The sequence below is a fragment of the Haliotis rubra genome, unplaced genomic scaffold, assembly GCF_003918875.1.
Source record: "Haliotis rubra isolate DU_JTF1 unplaced genomic scaffold, ASM391887v1 Scf240, whole genome shotgun sequence".
Taxonomy (NCBI): Eukaryota; Metazoa; Mollusca; class Gastropoda; order Lepetellida; family Haliotidae; genus Haliotis; species Haliotis rubra.
Genome location: NW_025766448.1, coordinates 1,067,214 through 1,086,658, shown reverse-complemented (window position 1 = coordinate 1,086,658; position 19,445 = coordinate 1,067,214). Strand labels below are relative to the sequence as shown.

The 19,445-nt window shown below is 38.7% G+C and overlaps 1 protein-coding gene across 1 annotated transcript in view; it reads right to left on the bottom strand.

Annotated features, from left to right (window-relative positions):
• Positions 1 to 19,170, bottom strand: part of LOC124278719 (potassium channel subfamily T member 2-like) — a 266,827-nt gene extending 247,657 nt beyond the window's left edge. The window contains exon 1 of the mRNA XM_046714487.1: positions 18,825 to 19,170. Coding sequence (XP_046570443.1) covers positions 18,825 to 18,928 — 104 coding nt within the window. The 5' untranslated portion in view covers positions 18,929 to 19,170. The remainder of the gene's footprint in view (positions 1 to 18,824) is intronic.
• Positions 19,171 to 19,445: the final 275 nt, after the last annotated feature.

The window sequence follows — 19,445 nt, the reverse complement described above, 5'->3', positions numbered from 1 at the left end:
TTCTGTTTCCCCTATCTGGTCCCTCATTCCTTGGTAGCCCTTGCCCTCAGAAGCCCTAATCTGTTTAAAGACCCTCAATCATTGGTAGACCCATGTCTGTTTTAGTGGTCCTCATCTGTTTAAAGGCCCTCAATCATTGGTAGACCCATGTCTGTTTTAGTGGTCCTCATCTGTTTAAAGGCCCTCAATCATTGGTAGACCCATGTCTGTTTTAGTGGTCCTCATCTGTTTAAAGGCCCTCAATCATTGGTAGTCCCATCTGTTTTGTCATTGGTTTTAGTAGTGGTCCTCATCTGTTTAAAGGCCCTCATTCATTGGTAGGCCCTTGTCAGTTTTAGCATCCCTAATCCATTTGAAGCCCCTGATCTGTTTCCCTCATTCCTTGGTAGCCCCTGATCCTTTTGAAGCCCCTAATCTGTTTGAAGCCCCTCATTCATATCCCCTGATCTGTTTGGTCCCTCATTCCTTGGTAGCCCCTGATCCTTTTGAAGCCCCTGATCTGTTTGAAGCCTCTCATTCATATACCCCTGATCTGTTTGAAGTCCCTCATTCCTTTGGTAGCCCCTGATCTGTTTGTAAGAATTGGATTCAATATATTTCTGCATTTATGCAATTATTATGCAATCCATTTAAAGCCCCTGATCTGTTTGAAGGCCCTCATTGCTTGGTAACCCCTGATCCTTTTGATCCCCAGATCTGTATGAAGCCCCTCATTCATATCCCCTGATCTGTTTGGTCCCTCATTCCTTGGTAGCCCCTGATCCTTTTGAAGCCCCTGATCTGTTTGAAGCCTCTCATTCATATCCCCTGATCTGTTTGAAGTCCCTCATTCCTTTGTAGCCCCTGATCTGTTTGTAAGAATTGGATTAAATATATTTCTGCAATTATGCAATTATTAACATTACAATCACTGTTCACAATCATACCTTGAAAATGCAGATGAAATTAAAATTAATACTAAAGTAACCACAGAAAGATCCTACTGTACAGCTCTGCACTGGTGCACAAGCTCAAGTAGGTCAACAATGTCTGAACAACAGCTGACATACTCTACTAACAAATAAACAAACAGTCTTGTGAGCAAGCGCTGGAGACAGTATCATGCAGACTGATTGGAATATGAGTGTCCCAACTAGTTGTGGAAAAGACAATACAAATCTTGTTCTGGATATTCTACTAGACCTGCCAGCATATGAGTGTTATTTTCATAACTCTCCTAGAGACTGTCCTATTTCTTGGTGACACTCACCACTGATTCCTGGAGACTCAAACACCCTGATAACAAGGGTGAGTGAGTTTAGTTTTACGCTGCACTCAGCAATATTCCAGCTATCGTGTATTAAATAATGCGAAAAGTGCAAACCTCAGAAAAATCTGCATTCATTAATCGCAAGGAGCAAATCTGGACCAGAAGACTATCCAGTTATCAACAGCATGAGCATACGATCTGACGCTAGTGGGAACCGATGAACACATGTTGGTCAATACGGCTTTCCTTTCCAAGTCAGCAGGATGATCTCAGTTTGACCAGACAAAAGAGCGTTGACAAACGTGCTGATTTGAGGATTAGCCTCATAAAACCTGTCCATGTCCCCGCTGGATGCAAGGCAGAAAGCGCTAAGGTAATCTTACTGAAGGTTCAGGTCTGCTCGTGGTCCAGTGAGTTCAAACCGGACCTTCACTGGGATTTTCAATCCCATGAAGATACGAGCTAATATAATGGCCTTTAGAATTTTTGTGAACCCATGCTTTGTTCACGTTAATGTTAAATACTGGATCGGCTGACAATATAAGCCGCTGAGATTTATTTGTGACTCAGATACGTCATCATATCCCAGTTAGCGTAGATTGATGTATATAGTGGCATTCTGTTAAATGATCACTGGACTTGTCTGGTCAAGACTCGCGCACTGGGAATCGACGACATTGAACAGTCAACAAGCCCGCCATATAGCTGGAATATTACTGAAGTCACCTTCATACATCTAAACTCACTCACTTCAACAACCCTCTTCTCTAAGAGGCGCGTGTCATAAGAGGTGACTTACAGGATCCAATTGCGTAGTGGTCAGGCTCACTGACTTAGTTCACACATCATTTTATCCCAATTGCTGGAGATAGATCGATTCTCATGCTGTTCATCACTGGATTGTCTGGTCCAGACTTCGATTATGTCAGTTTAGAGACCACCGCCATAGCTGTCAGTGCCAGGATGAGTATGCATTCCAGGGAGACCAAACTCTTTTAAGATAGTCAGTTGTGATAATTATCATGTCTAAATACCACTGGGGTGGTGCTCTCAATTGTTTCTGTTAATGTTGATGTTATTCTTCTTAAGATCCCACACATAAGTCAGTTAGTGACCCTCGTCTGACCTGGGAGGGAGTGATATGGACATCAACACTCTTAGCTGTTAACACCTCTAGCTGAAGCAGAAATCAATATGACCTGGGAGGAAGGTGTACCCCATATGGCATTCCTGGTCCTTCAGGAAAAAGCAGCAAGAGAGTACTCCAGATGATTAAAAATAACTTTTCTCTGTTTACAAAGTCCATGAGAACTACGTGTTTATTGGGGCTGCAACGAATACACTATAACATCAGGGTTTTTCACGTGGACATGCAAATGTGTGTCCAGTATGCACAAATGTAGAGAATGGATGCAGAAAAACAATTCACTGCATCCAGAGAGATGCAAAACAATATTCATTGTACCCACAACACATTTATGACTTTGCTATATGTTAGTTTCTTTCTGAGCAGTTTAGGTGCATCATGTCATCCTTCAGTCCATATGATCAATGATTCATTCCAGCTCTAAAGATTTATCAAAACATACAGTTCTCCACACTGTTACTACACAGGACCCACACATTGCCTGCAAGGACCCTTTGAAACTAATAATTAGGAGTCCCCGGGCCTCCATGTTTGTGAGTCTAGGTAAGGCCCTGAACAGATGAATACAAAATGTGTTCTTGAACATGGGATAATGAAGACGAATGTTTATTCATGAATACTTTTTGTTTAACATCAAGGAATTAAAATAACATGTCATGAAATATCAGCATTTGTTAAAAGCAAAACAGCCTTACATTGTGACAATGCCACCTATAGCCCAATGACAGACCCGTAAGGGGCTTTGGCAAAATGTCACAAGTTATGCTACTGTGTGACTTGTATGCATTCCATTTTGCATATCTCACTTTGATAAATGACAGACCGATAGACCATTTCCAAAGTAAGAAAATGCTCTTGCTACAAAAATTAATAAATATGCAATTCTATTGATCATGAATGACAAACTGAATTTTTTAAGGAATATGGTTTGATTCACTGAATACACAAGTGAATCATAATAGACCTAGTGTTCATCCCCACACTGAATCATTAAAACATGCACATTTCATTTCATTTACAAAATGAATATATGCATATCCCTGAGCTATTTCTTACAGGGGCAGTGGGGTAGTCTAGTGGTTCAAAAGCATTCGCTCTCAAGTCAAAGGCCTGGGTTCAATTCCCACAAGGGTACAATGTGAGAAGCCCATTTCCGGTGTCCCCTCCGTGATATTGCTGGAATATTGCTAAAAAGCCGGCATAAAACCCACCACACTCACTATTTCTAACAATTTTTCTGTTCAGTGGAACTTGTAATTACAACTTGTCAGAACAGCATTTCAAACATACAGAATGACCAACAACCCAGATAATACATGTCTTAAGTCTTTGACTTGAGCTTAGTGGATAAACACAGAGTCATGATAAGTTTCTATATCTGTTTTTCAGTCACCTGATGAAAGGGCGAGATATCCCTTAAACATTATTACAAACAATAAAAGACACTGCTTTCCACAATAGTGTCAAGTCTCATTGCTTGCTTTAATATTTTATATCAAACATCAAAGAAAAAGTCTTACAGGGAATACCATAAAAAGTCCTAATACTTTTACAGGAGACCTAGGACACTTATCAGATTCCATGTTTATGCATTAATAATCAGCTTACACTCTCAGAGCAAAATTTGTGAACATGCACAAGTATTTGCATGTAATAGACCTCATAAAGTGAAACTGGTTTCCTATTTCTGCCTGAAACATGAAACTGGTGTACGTTATGTCGTGACCTCTGCTGCTGATGTCCCTACTGGCATCATATAGCAATGAGATGGCGTAGACGATATATATAATAAAATCTGACTTGGATTACCTATCGATACATTTATTCCCACATCATGCTGGAAATTCCATCTAGGATCCCAGTCTAACCCATATAATAACCAAAAGTTCTATGATTCTTCATTTTTTTCAGGATCATTTGCGATAATAAAATTTTCTCAAAAGGTCGGATGACCTTGTGGCATTTATTGAATGGTTTGTACAGGCACTTCATTTATCGCACTGTCACTAGTCAACCATTAAATATAAGCTCGAGTAGATCCCATCAACCACCCCAGACTGCAGGGTGCCATATCAAATAAGGTTTTTCTTGTTCTTCAGTGTCCAAGGGACATAACTCTATGGGGTTCACTTCAAATTATGTTTAGCCGGCAGAGGGGCAAGATTCAATTTAATACAACAATTTAATTCATTCGAGCTCGTTAAATTTAATATTGTAATCCAAATACGTAAATTACGTGGGAATAAATTATATGGTAGCTTCCCTGAGGGCTGATAGTATTTTTGAAAGAAATGCATTATTTCTTGTTATCTGTCTGATGCTAAGGAGATAAAATAGGGACTGAGTGGTTAGGAGTCAGTATGCTGTCTCTCAGTTAAATAGTTATCATGGGAGCATGGGAGATATTACATTATGTTCATTTGTTGTTTTTCACTCATGAGTAGAGTGAGTTTAGTTTATCGCCATTGACTCAACAATATTCCAGTTTATATGGCTGCGGCAGTCTGTAATAATCGAGCCCGGACCAGACAATGCCGAGTCAGTGAGCCTGACCAGCCGATGCCGTTAGTCACCTCTTATGACAAGCATGGGTTACTGAAGGTTCATTCTAACCCGGACCTTCATGGGTTTCACCCATGAAAATACAGGCTAGAATTGGTCTTCAGCAACCCTCTCATGGCGGAAGAGGTGACTAACAGATGAGTGGTCAGGCTCACTCGACTTGGTTGCACATTTATGTCACCCACTGGCGCGCGAATCGATGCTCATTCTGTTGGATCACTGGATTTTTCTAGTCAAGACTCGATTATTTACAGACTGCAGCAGATATAGCTGGAATATTGCTGAGTGTGGCATAAAACTAAACTCACTTCACACATCATTGTATCCCAATTGCATAGATCAATTCTCATGCTGTTCATCACTGGATTGTCTGGTCCACACTCGATCATTTAGAGACTGCCGCCATTGCTGTCAGTGCCAGGATGACTTGCTGGAGACCTACTTTTCATCAGTTTCCTCATAGGTTCAGTTGTGTTATCATGTCTAATACCACTGGGGTGGTGCTCCAATTGTTTCAGAGTGATGTTATTCTTCTTAAGACCCCCGCCGTATAGCTGGGATATTGCTGAGTCCGGTGTAAAACTAAACTCACTCACTCTTAAGATCCCACACGTCAGTTAATTACCCTCGTCTGCAAGTGATATGGACATCAACACTCTTAGCTGACACCTCCAGAAATCAATACGACCTGGGAGGGAGGAAGGCGTACCCCATATGCATTCCAGGGCCTAGATTAAAAGCTCTTTTAGTCAAGCTAGTCGTGAAGTTAATGTTAATGTATGGCACTTATGACTAGCTTAGCTAAGAGAGCTTTGAAAGTTTGGGATCAGGGACCTAGATTTTCAAGCTCTCTTAAGCTAAGCTAGTAGTAAGTTAATGTTAATGTATGGCACTTACCGACTATCTTAGCGTTAAGAGAGCTTCGAAAATCTAGGCCCTGGTCCTTCAGGAAAAGCAGCAAGAGAGTAATCCAGATGATTAAACATAACTTTTTCTCTGTTTACAAAGTCCATGAGAACTACGTGTTTATTGGGGCTGCAACGAATACACTATAAGATCAGGGTTTTACGTGACATGCAAATGTGTGTCCAGTATGCACAAATGTAGAGAATGGATGCAGAAAAACAATTCACTGCATCCAGAGAGATGCAAAATAATATTCATTGTACCCAAAACACATTTATGACTTTGCTATGTGTTTGTTTCTTTCTGAGCAGTTTCGTGCATCATGTCATCCTTCAGTCCACATGATCAATGATTCATTCCAGCTCTAAAGATTTATCAAAATGTACAGTTCTCCACACCGTTACTACACAGGACCCACACATTGCCTGCAAGGACCCTTGAAACTAATAATTAGGAGTCCCCGGGCCTCCATGTTTGTGAGTCTAGGTAAGGCCCTGAACAGATGAATACAAAATGTGTTCTTGAACATGGGATAATGAAGACGAATGTTTATTCATGAATACTTTTTGTTTAACATCAAGGAATTAAAATAACATGTCATGAAATATCGGCATTTGTTAAAAGCAAAACAGCCTTACATTGTGACAATGCCACCTATAGCCCAATAGACATAATGACAGTACCATAAGGGGCTTTGGCAAAATGTCACAAGTTATGCTACTGTGTGACTTGTATACATTCCATTTTGCATATCTCACTTTGATAAATGACAGACCATTTCCCAAGTAAGAAAGTGCTCTTGCTACAAAAATTCATAAATATGCAGTTCTATTGATCATGAATGACAAACTGATTTTTTTAAGGAATATGGTTTGATTCACTGAATACACAAGTGAATCATAATAGAACTAGTGTTCATCCCCACACTGAATCATTAAAACATGCACATTTCATTTCATTTACAAAATGAATATATGCATATCCCTGAGCTATTTCTTACAGGGGCAGTGGGGTAGTCTAGTGGTTAAAGCATTCGTTCTCAAGCCAAAGGCCTGGGTTCAATTCCCCACATGGGTACAATGTGAGAAGCCCATTTCGTGTCCCCTCCGTGATATTGCTGGAATATTGCTAAAAGCGGCATAAAACCCACCACACTCACTATTTCTAACAATTTTCTGTTCAGTGGAACTTATGATACAACTTGTCAGGACAGCATTTCAAACATACAGAATGACCAACAACCAAGATTACATGTCTTAAGAATTTGACTTGAGCTTAGTGGATAAACACAGAGTCATGATAAGTTTCTATATCTGTTTTTCAGTCACCTGATGAAAGGGCGAGATATCCCTTAAACATTATTACAAACAGTAAAAGACACTGCTTTCCACAATAGTGTCAAGTCTCATTGCTTGCTTTAATATTTTATATCAAACATCAAAGATAAAGTCTTACAGGGAATACCATAAAAAGTCCTAATACTTTTATAGGAGACCTAGGACACTTATCAGATTCCATGTTTATGCATTAATAATCAGCTTACACTCTCAGAGCAAAATTTGTGAACATGCACAAGTATTTGCATGTAATAGACCTCATAAAGTGAAACTGGTTTCCTATTTCTGCCTGAAACATGAAACTGGTGTACGTTATGTCGTGACCTCTGCTGCTGATGTCCCTACTGGCATCATATAGCAAAGAGATGGCGTAGACGATATATATATAATAAAATCTGACTTGGATTACCTATCGATACATTTATTCCCACATCATGCTGGAAATTCCATCTAGGATCCCAGTCTAACCCATATAATAACCAAAAGTTCTATGATTCTTCATTTTTTTCAGGATCATTTGCGATAATAAAATTTTCTCAAAAGGTCGGATGACCTTGTGGCATTTATTGAATGGTTTGTACAGGCACTTCATTTATCGCACTGTCACTAGTCAACCATTAAATATAAGCTCGAGTAGATCCCATCAACCACCCCAGACTGCAGGGTGCCATATCAAATAAGGTTTTTCTTGTTCTTCAGTGTCATATGCACACCTAAATCTTTGGTACAATCTTTGCAATCTTGTATACATTGTTCAGTGATGTACTACATCCTGGTACAAAGGCGGATCCAGAGTTTAAAAAATAAAAAAATAAAATAAATAAATAAAATAAAATAAATATCAAAAGACCCATGAAAATGGGTGAAAATGAAGCATGCACGTGCACACGCACGCACGCATGCATGCACGCACATACACACACACACACACACACACACACACACACTTTTCTCAGCTGTATCTGCCCCTGTGGTACACTGTGTTTCAGGTAAATCTACAGAACACAATTCTGGCAACATTAAATTATATATTTTGTGACAATAAAATAACCAAACATTATTATTAACAATTTGAAATCTGATTTTCTGTTTATGGGCATTTACTTTTTCACAGACATAAAATCAAGCATCTATAATTGTTTTGAAAATAGCAAAAAGTTGTATGTGCATTACATTCCTGTAATATACCAGTGATTCAGTTAAAAATTAAAACTCATCATAAAAAGTGAAACATGATTTAAATGCCATAGAAGACATATTATATTGTAATATGATATTATGTATTCATAAACTAGCAATTTACAACGAATATTATATTCCGAAAGACTCCACAATAGGTGTGTTTTCAGTTCATTTCATATTTTAACTTGTGAAAGCCGAACTTCCAGTATCGACAGTCTAATGACATTCTGTATATAAGCATCATAGTAAACATAATCACTTATTAAACATGTTTAACAATGTTATTTCAATGCTTAATCATCTGTACCTCTATTTCTGTTTGCAAATTGTTAATTTATGTATATTTGTATTGATTATTATAAATGTATTTATATTGGAATAAGCTGACATAAATACAATGAAGAGAATTGAATAAAATATTCAAATTAATTTTGCTACTGTGTAGTTACATATGCTGGAAAGTTAAATATTCATTAAAGCAGCACTTTGATCCAAAACCACGTTATGTATGGAATGTAATGGCATAACTGTGATCTCATAACCAGACAACAACTGAACCAATACCCAATGAATACCTCTCAGGTAAAACATCTCCCGATGCTGCCATCCACTTAAGAGCTTACCTGTACTGTAATGCTATAGCTTTTATATTTCCTCATGTGTTGAGAGTGACAAGGGTTTATCTACTCCTGAGGGTGAACAAATACTGCAATATGATACCAGTAATGTTAATGTTTCATCTCTTGTTTACCTGTTGCTAGGTAACCATGGTCATTTGTCCACAGTGTGTTATCAGTATGAATGTTTGATCTGTCCCTGGCCACAGGAAAATGTGCATGCTCAAAGGCTGCTGTGTGACCAAAAATAACAAATACGCCAAGCTTTAGGAAAGAGATAGCAAGCACATATTATGAAATGAACATTCAGACTTTTAACTCTGTTTTTATCATTTGCTTTACATTGCTTTTGTTATTCCAACTATCTGGCAGATAATCTTGCCTGATCATTCCCAGTCACTGACATTTCATACTGTTTTACTATTCAGGCTTGGAAAAGCCATGTTTTGCAGTTTCTTAGTAATGGTTTTAAAAGTTACTGATGCCTGAATGGCAGGTAGAAATCTCTGTTAATTTCAAACATTATTTTCTTCCATGCAGTCAGTGATAATGCATTTCCACCCAGTAAGCTGACAAAAACATGATAAAAAGACATGTGAACACAGGCAATGTACAGTATGACAGTATGAAAGTATGAAGTCAACTTTCTAAATTAAAGCTTATGCCACAACAAAGATCTAAACAGATGCCATGTTAAAGAGTGCCCTGATGCACACCTGGACATGTTAAAGAGTGCCCTGATGCACACCTGGACATGATAAAGAGTGCCCTGATGCACACCTGGACATGTTAAAGAGTGCCCTGATGCACACCTTGACATGTTACAGAGTGCCCTGATGCACACCTGGACATGTTCAAGTGTGCCCTGATGCACACCTGGACATGTTCAAGAGTGCCCTGATGCACACCTGGACATGTTAAAGAGTACCTTGATGCACACCCGGATATGTTAATGAATGTCCTGATGCACACCTGGACATGTTAAAGAGTGCCTTGATGCACACCTGGACATGTTAATGAGTGTCCTGATGCACGCCGAGACATGTTAATGAGCATCTTGATGCACACCTGGACATGTTAAAGAGCGTCCTGATGCACACCTGGACATGTTAAAGAGTGCCTTGATGCACACCTGGACATGTTAATGAGTGTCCTGATGCACACCTGGACATGTTAAAGAGTGCCTTGATGCACACCTGGACATGTTAAAGAGCGTCCTGATGCACACCTCGACATGTGAATTAGTGCCTTGATGCACACCTGGACATGTTAATGAGTGTCCTGATGCACACCTGGACATGTTAAAGAGTGCCTTGATGCACACCTGGACATGTTAATGAGGGTCCTGATGCACACCTGGACATGTTAATTAGTGCCTTGATGTACACCTGGACATGTTAATGAGTGTCCTAATGCACACCTGGACATGTTAATTAGTGCCTTGATGCACACCTGGACATGTTAAAGAGTGCCCAGATGCACACGTGGACATCTGAAATGGTGACCTGAGATACACCTGAACATCTTAAAGAGTGACCTGTGGCACACCTGAATATCTAAAAGAGCGGCCTGTGGCACACCTGAATATCTGAAAGAGAGACCTGTGGCACACCTGAACATCTTAAAGAGCAACCTGTGGCACACCTGAATATCTAAAAGAGCAACCTGTGGCACACCTGAACATCTAAAAGGGTGACCTGTGGCACACGTCCTGAACATCTAAAAGAGCGACCTGTGGCATACCTGAATATCTAAAAGAGCGACCTGTGGTTTACCTGAATATCCAAAAGAGCGACTTGTGGCACACCTGAACATCTAAAAGAGTGACCTGTGGCACACCTAAACATCTAAAAGAGCGACCTGTGGCACACCTGAACATGTTGAAGAGTGCCCTGAGTGAGCACCTAGAAACAAATACCTTTATATCTCTGCATTTGGTGTCTAGAACTTTTTTAAATCCAACCTGACACCCTAAATCACATTTTGTTATACTTCACCCCCAGAACAATCTTCCAAACATCCTTCAACATTTTGAAAACAAACAAGGTTTTCTGATGTGTAAGATGAAGCTCAGCAGATGACAAATCATCGAGAATATCAACATCTGAAGATCTGGATGAGTCATCAGGGGAGTAGAATTTCAGTAGCGCAAGCATTTGATGACCCTACATAAATATCATTTGCTTTAAATTCTTTTCAAATCTGATTTCTGTAGTTTTCTTGGAGTGCTTTACTTTGGGGAGTTACGATTTGGGTTTTGAATGAGAGAGATGTGTAACTTAATTGTGGCTGATGATGGTCACACAGTTTACACGGATTATGTTTCTCGATTTGTCACCACCAAACCATCCTTGTGGATTTCACCAAATGTCAAGTTTTTGCCCAGAGAAGTTTTGTTCTCTGACATAACCAATATACTGCTCAAAGCAGCAAAGCCAAACCAATCTCCCCATCCACTTATTCCTTACATGTATTAAGTCTCCACCTCTCAAACAATCAATTCTGATAAAAAACAGTGTTTCTTGAACGAGTAAAAACATGACATCGTCACATGTAATAACCGTCAATAAAGTGAATCAATCATACTTGGAACAGGCAGGCTGCTGAGAGTTGTTGCAATACTTAAAGATAATCAATTGGCCATTTCCAATATTCCACAGCCACACCGTAAAAACACATGCACAGCAGCCAAGAGTCAACATTGGCTGGCCTTGACAAAATAGGCAGTCGGCTGACAGCTAGTCTCTCTCACCTCGATTCCACTCTCATCACTATCTCAGCCAGAAATTGAGGGTTCCTAAATACTTAAGGGTTCCTTTACAGAATACGTTTTATTCAAGCTGACACTTATCTTTACCTTATGGACTAAATGTTAGTCCAGCTGTAAGCTCAGATAATTTTTACCAATCTGCACACATTTATAGCAGGTTTCCTGATAATAATGGATTACCATTACCAGGTCTATTTATTTGTTTGTTTGTCGTTTTATGCCACACTCAGCAATATTCCAGCTATATGGCGGCGGTCTGTAAATAATAGTGTCTGGACAAGACAATCCAGTGATCAACAGCATGAGCATCAATCTACGCAATTGGGAACCAATGACATGTGTCAACCAAGTCAGCAAGCCTGACCACCCGATCCTCCTAGTCACCTCTTGCGACAAGCATGGGTTGCTGAATAATAATAATAATAACATGTATTTATACCGAGCTGGATTCCAAACAAAAGTGTACACACATATAAAGATGATGGGAGTGCTACAAGACATAAAACATTTGTACAAAACATGGTTGAAACTAGAGACCACTTCTAACCTGGATCTTCACATCCTGAACACAAAAACCCTGGATGTGCAATGTGACACATTTCCCTGAATTTCTAGGCCATACCTTTTTGGATGGGTTGTGTCTCCTGCACAGAATTCAGTGATAAATTCATAATTAAAACTGAAATACATGCTATTTTTGTATACCATGATGTTGTGCTTTATATTAAAGTGCCTTTGAGCAGCTGAGCTGGATATTGGCGATATGCAAATATTAGTATGTATGTATGCATAAACATATTTATGGTAAACTTTCAACAGGTTATAATTTTAGTATCTGAAATAATTTATTAATTTCAGCAGTGACAGTATATGAGTGAGCTTTGTAAATATTTGACATAGATCTCATCAGCACAATTTAAAAATAACACAGCCATTTCTTTCATATCTAACATTTGGTGAGTTCATAGGTGTTTTTATTAAACTTTTACTACAAAGTCTTATAAGTCAAAGAATGAAGATGGGTTTCCACAGGGAAGCACTGTACAAGCATCAATAATATGTATCACAGTCCCTCCACCACATTATTTTCCAACTGCCTAGCCCTCCCTGCAATGCTAAAGGGAGTGGTGGGGGAGCCTAATGGTAAAGCGTTCGCTCATCACACTGAAGACCCGGGTTCAATTCCCCACATGGGAACAAATGTGTGAAGCCTATTGCTGGTGTCACCCACCGTGATATTGCTGGAATATTGCTAAAAGCAGAGTAAAACTCACTCACTCATGCAATGCTAAAACCCCAAATGTGGCAAGTCTAGATTTTCTCAGGTTCAGGCATATATTCAGAGACTTAGCCTTACCAGTAGTGTAAAGCATCAAATAACAACCAAATATTAGAGACACCTCTTAGATATCATACATCAGATATCCTTGGTTGAAGCCTAACTTTGTATCTGGTGAAGAAATCTGGTATAAATATTATGTGAAAGTTACACTGGCATTCTTTCCATTGGCTCTCCAAGGTGAGTACTTTTATGTTCATCCATGGTCAACTTCTTATCACATATACAATGCACGATTTCCCCACCATTTAGACCCTGATCCAAACACTGAAAGAATCAATATCCTTCTTGATGGCCATTTAAGAATTAGCTTTCATGTGACATTGATTTTTATATCAGCCATTAGTTACTTAGGGAATGTCACTGAAAAGAAATGATCAAGTTCAGCAATATCTAACCTAGCAGTTGTGTAACACAGTTTGAAGACACATTTTCATAAATAATCATACACGTTTTAACTTTCCAACATTGATTTCTTTCAAAGCACTAGTTGCTGCCTCGTTAGCATCAATAAGTCACAGGCTTGTACACACTACTCTCCACCATAACCCTTGAATACATAGAGTCGATATGTGGTGTAGGGTTATGTTTTGCCAACGACTAAGCTGCAGCCTGGTTGTATGAAGAGCAATGCCAGTGAGTACTCTGACTAACAGAGGCAGAGGTGGCTTAGTCATCAATGTTGCAATTCATTGAACAGAGTCATGTCCCTATATGTGCCAGGAACCAATGATCACTGATTCAAATTAGTCTGACTATGACACTAGGTCAGCACCATATATGCTCCTAGGTTTTACCGAAGTAGTACACACCTATATCTACATCTACGGCTTCCTCTAATATTAAACTGACAGTGACATATAAATTAAATACTTTTCTTGAATTTTGTCCTCTATGTCAGCTCCAACCAAGATGTGCAAAGTGCAAAAGGGTGGTCATGAAGACCCTGTGTTCAAGGAAGCACTTAGTGCTTCAACATGTTCAAGTATTTACTGATGCTGTGGAATACTTGGTATATATTCACCAGATGGGCACAATGTGTTAAGCTCATCCCCGGTGTGTTCATGGAACTCTGCAACGCTTTGTGCATTCACTGTCACAAGAAGAAGAAGAAGAAGAGATTATCATCCACTCTGTGACAGATATATCAATACACTTTGATGGTAATGAGATGATACAATAAACAGAATGATACATGCCTTACACTTGCCATGCTCTATTCCAACATCAAGGTTGGTTGGGTAGCCTAGTGGTTAAAGCATCCGCTTATCATGCCGAAGACCCGGGTTTGATTCCCAAAATGGGTATAATGTGTGTAGCCCATTTCTGGTGTCCCCTGCCATGATATTGTTGGAATATTGCTAAAAGTGGTGTAAAACCAAACTTAGTCACTCACTATTCCAACATCAATACAAATATTAGTTAATTATACATTGGCTGCAGACTTATTGCCCATGAATAAAAGTATTGGACCAAATTATATGTCAGTTTATCATGCATACTGATGCATCAATTATGAATACAATATCTGTATCATTTCTCATTCCTTTGTTGATCATTACCTTGCTTTTGTCTGACCTATAGCAACAGAAAGAAAAGTATAAATCACACATCCAGCCATTTTCTATTGAATTTAGTGAATGGTCATTGCTACCAGTAGGACAGGACATGCTTACCACTATAGCGAACACCTGGTGTCATCACTGTTTTTCAGTGATCCATTCATATAATTTTCAAAGCTGCTTTTTCCTTTGCACCAAATAGAATTTGTTTCTGGGGAAAGTGAAGACTTTCGATACTTTTGCAATAAGGTTCTATACTTAACACAAGACTTATCATCACAAAGCCGTTTAAAAACGATGATTTACGGATTCCATGTCTACCTTGTACCAGTAAAAAGTTCAGTATTCTAGAAGAGTAATATTCCAACAGCACCAGCCTTTGGTGTCTGCATTTAACAACTTGCTTTTTCCATTAAGTTTTCAAACAGCATATGTGTCTTGCTCAAAAAGTTGTTTGATCATGGCTCTAGTATTCAAGAGCTCAGTTCGCTTTGAAAAGGTTTATGGTAGACATGTGGAGGAAATTTCCAATTCTGACACCTTACCATTCTGACCTTGACTGACAAAAATGCTACACAATATAATTCACAATTTTGACTTGAACCGTAGGTTTCCATGGGTTTTTTCAGCACACAACCAAGTTGCCTTTGAATGTGAGATGTTTGTTTCTTTTTGTTTGTTAGTTGTTTAACGCCGCACTCAGAAATATTCCAGCTATATGTCGGCGGTCTGTAAATAATCAAGTCTGGACCAGACAATCCAGTGATTAACGTCATAAGCATCGATCTACCCAACTGGGATAACATGACGTGTGTCAAACAAGGAATGTGAGACGAGTGATTGGTGATGAATACATTGGTAGAGCAGGCTATCCTCACCTTTCACAAATAACTACTACAATTACTATTTGATTGTGATTCATAAACACAAGATTATTCTTTAGAGGAAATTATACAAAGAACGGATGCCACGATGCATCAATACTTTTTCTAAGACGATACAATTATCGATACATTCAAAACTGTATCAATATTTAGTTTTGAAAGTATCAGTTTAAAATATGTTTATGTATCGTTTACATTTTGCAATTGTATCATGTTTTTTGATGTCATGAGAGTTATAAATGATTATTTTTCATGCACAAAGATGGGAAATTAGAACTTTTAATCTCTGTGAATCAAAAATGTTGATCATTTCATAGATAATTTTAAATATAAAATATTAATGTTCAAAATGTAACTAAATTTACGCAATAATGCCACGAAAATAGGTTTCGTGATACGCATAAAATCGTGACATGGGTATGGTGATACATATCGATTCATGAAACTTATGTATCGTGACATCCCTAATACAAAGGGTACTGCTCTTAACCAAGATATCTTATGGAATAATTTTATAAACTTTCATTTATTTACTTTTGTACCAGTTCAAGCTAGTATCTATTCCTGAAGGTAATAAAATTAAATGATTCATTAAATGTAATTATTCCTGACAATTGTAAATAGTGATGAGTATAGTTCCGTTATTTTCCGCATGGAACCACTCTGTAATTTCCCAGTCCACATAACACCCCTTTGTTTCTCCAGCGCTGACCTTGTCTGTGGCAAAGCACCAAGTGTACTCACACAAATGCATGCAACGTGTATCAATAGAGTTCCAAGGAACCTTGGACCACTGCCAACCAAAATATTCTCTTGTTCTAAAAATATTACAATACCAAACTAATATCATAATTTCATTGAGATTATTTGTTGTAGCATAGTACTAATATCCTAATGTAATCAAATAATCCTGAAAAATCTATATACCTGTCAAATATGAAGGATTTTGGTGCAGTTAGGAAAAATCATGTGTGAAAAAAACATGGGTTTAGCAAGAACACATGAAAGGCTGTTATGTTGATTTCCCAGACTAATTTACTTTAGTCTAGCTAGATAATAACAGAAAAATATGTGAGGAAACAAAACTGTTCCAACAAAGTGTGTCTTAGTTAGATATAATGAACAACAGCTTCATGGGTTCAGTAAATTAATTTTTCAAATAATCACCTCACTAATTTTCATCTTCCACATCACCATGGTAACTGAATTAGATAATGGAGTAGGTGAAATAAGTGGAATATTGTTTCTGAAAATATGTACAGATAAGGTGCTTGATTAAATACCTGTTAATGTAATTTAAAGGCTATGTGTTATTTCTGCACAAAGACAACATGCAAAATCAAAATACAACCTGGTTTGACATGGGCAATCTTTAGTTCAAGACAACAGTTTTAAGACATTGGGGCCTATAAATATAATTCAATTTAAGTCTCTGAAATTATATGGATTTTCCTGAAACACCTCCATTGGAAACCTTAAAGAACCCCACGAGAAGGTGGGTTGGTTGGTTTGTTGTTTAAGGCCCAACTCAGCAATATTCCAGCTATATGGTGGTGGTCTGTAAATAATCAAGTCTGGACCAGACAATCCAGTGATCAACATCATGAGCATCGATCTACGCAATTGGGATGCAATGACATATGTCAACAAGGTCAGTGAGCCTGACCACATACTGAACATGTGGAAACAGGAACTTAATCCTGGCTAGTACATAATAGTAAGGGCTGTATGGAAAGGTAAATAATATACCCGGAAGCTATCACCCTGTCTGACAGATAATATATATTGTGCCCACTCTTCCACAACACCTGTCCTGACCATCTGTTCCTCATAGCTGTATAATCACAACAATGTCACAACTGGCTTTACTTATGAATGATCATTTATAACCAGCTTCATTTGTCTGTCTATGCATTTGTCATGTTCCCCTATCCGGGATAGAATTGGTCTTCAGCAACCCATGCTTGTCATATGAGTCGACTAACAGGATCAGGTTTCAGAATCGCTGACTTGGTGGACAGATGTCATGTCCTAATTGTGTAGATCGATGCTCATGATGTTGATCACTGGATTGTCTGGTCCAGACTTGATTATTTACAGACCGCCACCATATAGCTGGAATATTGCTGAGTGCAGCTTAAAACTAAACTCACTCACTCACCCATCCTGTCTTTTACTGTCCCTTAAACATCATTAATGTTAGACTAACAACTAGTCTCTGAAATGAACATATTTTACAGAAAAAAAGCTCATAGTAAAAAAAAAAAAATATAATGAAAAGGAGCCCTGAGACTTTCTTCATTTCCTGAAGCTGTGGAAATCTAGACTTGCCACATTTTCTAGACTTGTGAGGACTTTCTTGGATATGTTTGCTTCAGGGTCTGTGTGACGGACTACATGAATGCACGATTAAGAAGATGTCATCCATAATACTCCTGGCGATAGCTATTTTGGTTTTCTATCAAGTCAGTATTCAATCAACAGGAGAGAATTTATGGATGTCAACTTCTTAATTTTGAGGAACACAATGTTTCAGAGTATATTCTTACTCCTTCATCAGGTGAATGAAAACTAGGAAGCAGAGAGATATATTACTACATGGGAAGTATTCAATCTCATTCAACAATATACACTATCAATAATGTCATATCAAGAAAATGACACACAAAACATATTGGCATTCGATAAACAATGAGCATTTATCTAAACAAGTAGATAACTCTCACTTCATCATTAAACAATAACATAAAACTCTCTATTTTGGTACCTCTGAGAACAAATTAGCACTAACATATTACAGAGAGTCTGTGTACCAATGTAATTGTATCTATGCCACACAGATAATTAAGGCTGATTTGGTGTCAGTGAAGTAGGGGTGTGTGTTATATTGTTTGATGTAAATCGTCTTCACATCGTTAATTCAGGTAACACCTAGCGTAGATTTATGGCAGCTGGAGACGGCTCTAGACTCAGATCGATATGCGGTTAAAGCATCCGCATGATATAAACATTCGCAGTTTCATTCATCCCGCGGTATTATCGATCAACACAGATCTGTACAACGGTACTCTGTAAAACTCAACGTTATTTGGCCTACCAAACGCTTCCTAACTGAATCCAAGCAAAATCTCAAGCAGTCCATTTTATGATAGCTTAAGCTGAGTGGAGGCAACGGGACTGTTAATTGTGATGTAAACAAACAGCAATCGATGGCACTAATGGCAGTAGTAGGCTACTTCTAACGGTAAATAACACTCTCCCCCTCTTACCTTTCGTCTTCTCCCGCTCCCCCCTCCCCCCAGATGAGGTCCCGGAATCGGTACCGTGGGGGTAGAGGAGGTACGGCTGTGAAAATTTGTTCATCCTGTGCCATTTCGTTATCGTGTCATGGCAGACGACAGTCATCCATTCAAAGCTGACGGGTTTGTTGCTCGCACAGAATTGACCTGTAACAATTGGGTCACGTCTGCATGGAATGGTAAGCAGCACACGCGGAAATGTATTGAGGAATTCTGCGTATTCCTCACTTGCAGACAACACTACTGCACGGCTTATCTGCAGCAGCGCCAACACAACTATGCGCGCAGTTCGTAACGAAGAGTCTTGTTCAGTATAGATCCGCCATACACGCTGTTGAGCGCAATAACACTGGCCGCTTTGTGCCAAGTCCTATCTTTAGTGACGGGCTTTCATAAAACGCAATTGTTATCAAAACCAATGATTATAATATGAACTTAATCAACATTTAAGCAATAATGGCCAAACACTGTTGTACTCTTGCGACATATCCCACAGGGAGACTTTGAAAGTGTCTTCGTTCAAAAGTCACGGTCAATCTTATTGCCTTTAGTGTCCGTCGGCACTCTTCTTATCCTGTGGATTTCCGCAAT